At 38.9% G+C, this 5,000-nt stretch overlaps 1 protein-coding gene across 1 annotated transcript; it reads left to right on the top strand.

Annotated features, from left to right (window-relative positions):
• Positions 1-35: 35 nt before the first annotated feature.
• LOC119579125 lies at positions 36-4,425 on the top strand. Its single transcript, XM_037926857.1, has 3 exons — positions 36-141; positions 4,097-4,231; positions 4,325-4,425. The coding sequence occupies exons 1-3, from the start codon at positions 36-38 to the stop codon at positions 4,423-4,425; spliced, it is 342 nt and encodes a 113-aa protein (XP_037782785.1).
• Positions 4,426-5,000: the final 575 nt, after the last annotated feature.

Raw genomic sequence — 5,000 nt, 5'->3', positions numbered from 1 at the left:
GTTGTTGCATGCCATGTAAAGCAACGCAGAAATGCATGGATCGCAACGGATACCCTGAACGAATGGACAGGTTATGCAGAGAAGGATACCAGGAATACATTGAAGATTCTATAGATAAGCCTTGCAAGTGTTGCATCCCTGGTAAGTAAATGTCAATTCTATAGTACAAATATGCTTATTTTTCTTATATGTTTCAGGATAAACTTTCATACATACATGCATACATATATATACACGCTATATGCGCTGACACAAACACGCACACTCACACTAACGCATACGCACACGCACATATGTTGCATCGCGAATTCTTCATAGACAAAATGAAATATATTCTACAAAATTACTGCTGTTAGTTTGTCAAGATCATTCTAATACCAATAACGAAAATGTTGCTTTGATATCGCCACCACCACCCAGGCTTCTGTCTTGAAGGTTACCCCGAAAAAATCAAAATTTGACTTACCTAATTATATTTTCAGTAACATGACTTACCGGTTTAAAGGTTCGTAGGTTGTATTGAATTTGTTCCACTGCTGAGTGTGCCAAAGATACAATGGTCATAAAAATAAAGTTATAACCAATTTATTTCATTCTATTAATATTCTAACAATGATAAGCAGGAGGCATATTACAGTGGGTTTAATATTAGCAATAATAAATATCAGAAAAAAAGACATGAATATTCTCCTACTAAATAAATTCAAGTCTACGGTAAACTTTAACTTTACACCTCTCTTTGCCTACTAATTATGAATCTATAATAATCATAAAGATAATAAAAAACACACCCCAGCTCCTTGGTAGTTTCCGTTATTTTTACTTGATCGAATAAATCCTTCACTTTCACATTTTTTTCTTACATTGTACCTTGATCTATTTCCCTATTCATTCCTTGACACAATCGGAATTGTCTCCTTTGACTGATTCCGTTGTATCCATGCCAAAAGAGAGAGAGAGAGAGAGAGAGAGAGAGAGAGAGAGAGAGAGAGAGAGAGAGAGAGAGAGAGAGAGAGAGAGAGAGAGAGAGAGAGAGAGAGAGGCAGGCATTGGGCTGCCGGACTCATGCCTTGTTCTCGCCACAAAATGTCCAAACCTCTTTCTCTGTCTCTGTGTCTCATTTCAGTGTGGTTTGGCAGACATTCTTTATAATTTAAACCAATGCACCTTTTAAATGTAGAATCAAGATCGATCTCGACATGGGTCTCCATTTGGAAAATAGTAATAAAGTGAAATTTAGTACCCACCATGCATATTAATGTGGCCGAGTGGTTAGAGCATCGGACTCAAGACTGGCACGACGGCAATCTGAGATCGAGTGTTCGAGTCACCGGCCGGCGCGTTGTTCCCTTGGGCAAGGAACTTCACCTCGATTGCATAAGTAGCCACTGGGTGGCCAAGCCAGCCCAAATCAGTGCTGGTCCCAAACCCGGATAAATAGAGAGAATGATTACCTAAAAGGTAACACCGGCACTCTCCGTGGAAAGGAACTGGGGACCCTACCACGTACTCACTCCAAGAGCATCACAACATGAAAACTACAATGAAGTATCATACTGTGACCACGGCGGCTCAAACATGAACCTACCGTTAAAAAATGCATATTGATACTCTACTGGTTTATATGACATAATTAACATTAGATACATAGACAATAGATTATGCAAGACCCATAAATGGCTTAAAAAGAAACATTTCTATGTGAAACAATAGAAACTTAAAATCAATTAGACAAATTGTCCATTACATACAAAATAAACATCAACTATACAAAAGTGTAATTTGGCAATGAACATCTTATGGCACATATGGTAATGACACTAGCTCATATCTGAGAGCGACTTAGATATTTACTAATTCTAACCTTTCTAACTACCAATGATACACTTTCAGGAAAAACAAGGATAAGTCCGGTATGCGAAGCTTAGCCTCGCCCGGGCTATGCCATGAGGGGAGCCCGGCCTGTGTCGACTAATGCCGACTCGCTCACGTGGTGCTGACTCGGCTGAACCTAGTCCTTACCCGCCGTGGTGCCCAGCCACAGCAGTAACCTCCAGGCGACAGTTGCAACTTCTCGCGCCTGGGAGGGGCGCGAACCGCCGACCCATCGGATGAGAGGCCGACTTGTTACCACTGTACTAGCCCGGAGACTAGGAAAAACAGTTTTCTTATAGAGACTCATCGTCTATATCACTTTATTCTCAATTTCTTTTTTACAATTACATTTTCAATATACTATTGTCCGGTTACTTATACATATCACTTTGTCCATTTTAGACATCCGCCTGTAAGCAATAACCTTGGGGCCAAGCAGAGGTGTACAAAGGTTGCTTCCTTTGCCAGTTTATTGATGTCTTCTGTAATCCGATGACTTCGCCATTGGTTGCTTTACTGATCAGCCCAGCCATTCTTGGTAGGCTTAATTGTTAACTCCTAGACGCTGTCCCGACCCAGGAAATAGCTTGTCCAACTAACTGAACATGCCCTACGACCGCCTTTACTGGTTTCTCCCCAACGGAGAGTTTCTCAACTGTATTGCTCATGTTGATGTCCATGCCTATGCCATTCTTATCAGGGGTCGTCTCATCACTGTCACCAACACCTCTTGAACCATGTAGCTGTTTTATATAAACCAATTACGGATATTAACTTTGGCACCAATGAAAATTATCAGAATTACTCTGACGTTTAACACACTAACATGGTACAAAAAAAAATCCAAAACTACTGCAATACCAAATTAACTTTTTCATTATTTGCGTTATATTTGACCTTGACAATTTGGCAGCAGTAATTTAATAGAATATGTCTTATTTTGTATTTTAGAAATTGGTAAGAGCAGTTGATTTTCATAATTCTACGTGGTCCAGACATCTTTTAAATATCGAATCAAAATCGATCTCGACATATATACATATATATATATATATATATATATATATATATATATATATATATATACATATATAAATATATATATATATATATTTTTTTTTTACGGTAGGTTCATGTTTGAGCCGCCGTGGTCACAGCATGGTTCTTAATTGTAGTTTTCATGTTGTGATGCTCTTGGAGTGAGTACGTGGTAGGGTCCCCAGTTCCTTTCCACGGAGAGTGCCGGTGTTACCTTTTTAGGTAATCATTCTCTCTATTTTATCCGGGCTTGGGACCAGCACTGATTGGGCTGACTTGCCCACCCAGTGGCTAGGTAGGCAATCGAGGTGAAGTCCCTTGCCCAAGGGAACAACGCGCCGGCCGGTGACTCGAACCTTCGAACTCAGATTCCCTTCGTGACAGTCTTGAGTCCGATGCTCTATATACATATATATAAATATATATACATATATATGCATATGTATGTATACATTTTTCTATGTGTATATATATACAGTAGAAATGTTTATTCACAAACTTGTATTACAATTTGAAAGCCTTGAAACATTATTCTGAAAATGTATGTTTGTTAAGTTATTTCTCGCATAATATCTTGGATAGATATGCCCATTCTTGTGTAATGAGGGACAATAAATGTCCTGCCATAGTCACTGATGTATATAAATAAATAAATAAATAAATACACACACACACACACACACACACACACACACACACACACACACACACACACACACACACATATATATATATATATATATATATATATATATATATATATATATATATATATATATATATACATTATATATATATGTTGTGTGTGTGTGTGTGTGTGTGTGTGTGTGTGTGTGTGTGTGTGTGTGTGTGTGTGTGTTATATGTGTGTGTGCGTGCGTGCGTTCGTGTGTGTGTGTGTGTGTGTGTGTGTGTGTGTGTGTGTGTGTGTGTGTGTGTGTGTGTGTGTGTGTGTGTGTGTGCGTGTGTGTGTGTGTGTGTGTGTGTGTGCGTGTGTGTGTGTGCGCGCATTGCGCATGAACTCAAGACTGGTATCAAATTAATGTTGAGTTTCAAGTGGGAATTGATGCATATATTTTTTTCTCTGTTTATATTTATTTAATATTCATTACGGAGAGTACTCACCGTAGCATTTTCTTTTTACTTAACCTTTTTTTCTCCTCGACCTACAGAAACACACACAGAAAACCCAAATGCGTGTACGAGAGTTGCTTGTCCGAATATGACAGCCACTCCCTATGCCATAAAAGGCCAATGTTTCCATGACTTCCATCAGATTGAGGCTGAATTTGGCACCCAATGCAGCTGTTGCTATCCAGGTAAACCACTTTACGTGTAATGAAATAGACTGCGGTTCAGCAACTCACAACAAACCAATTTCAAGTCTCTACGAAATTGCCTTGTTTGTATAGGAAGTTGGCAGACCTGCAACAGGGAATTTAGCTGCCCAAATGGCGATGGTTATTGTTCAGGACAAGGATGTAGCGGCTGCAAAGATTATGAAGCAAGATGAGAATGCACTAGTTACGGGAGCCAGAAGTGCACTTGTTGCCAACACGGTAATGTAGTGCTCATAAATCTTACGTCTTTAATATGCAGATATGCACATATACGGAGAGTGCGTGTTCACACCAGGACACAAAATAAAATGAAATAAAATAAAATAAATGTATGTGCGTGTGTGTGTGTGTGTGTGTGTGTGTGTTTGTGTGTGTGTGTGTGTGTGTGTATGTGTGTGTGTGTGTGTGGGTGTGGGTGTGGGTGGGTGGGTGCATACTTATATATTTATGTAAGTATATGTATTTATTTATTCATATATATATATATATATATATATATATATATATATATATATATTATCTCTCACCTCACACACACACACACACACACACACACAAACACACACACAAACACACACACACAAACGCACACGCACACATGAAATTTGTTTCTCAACGCACACTGCGTCGGATGGATACAGATACTTTGTTGCATAGCAATGAATTTCATTTTATACTTTTTCCTACAGTTTGCCACAAGAACGAAAAAATCACGTTGCATTGGAATTGCTGGATATTCACGACTTTA

This window comes from Penaeus monodon, chromosome 11 (assembly GCF_015228065.2).
Source record: "Penaeus monodon isolate SGIC_2016 chromosome 11, NSTDA_Pmon_1, whole genome shotgun sequence".
Taxonomy (NCBI): Eukaryota; Metazoa; Arthropoda; class Malacostraca; order Decapoda; family Penaeidae; genus Penaeus; species Penaeus monodon.
Note: the sequence above shows the minus strand (reverse complement) of the source record. Positions and strands in the feature narration are given on the sequence as shown.

Bases quoted from the DNA above. Each gene is read 5' to 3' on its own strand.
- LOC119579125 (XM_037926857.1), top strand. From the start codon at position 36: ATGGATCGCAACGGATACCCTGAACGAATGGACAGGTTATGCAGAGAA. The intron at 142-4,096 runs GTAAGTAAATGT...AAACACACACAG, and splicing joins TTGCAAGTGTTGCATCCCTG to AAAACCCAAATGCGTGTACG. The intron at 4,232-4,324 runs GTAAACCACTTT...TTGTTTGTATAG, and splicing joins ATGCAGCTGTTGCTATCCAG to GAAGTTGGCAGACCTGCAAC.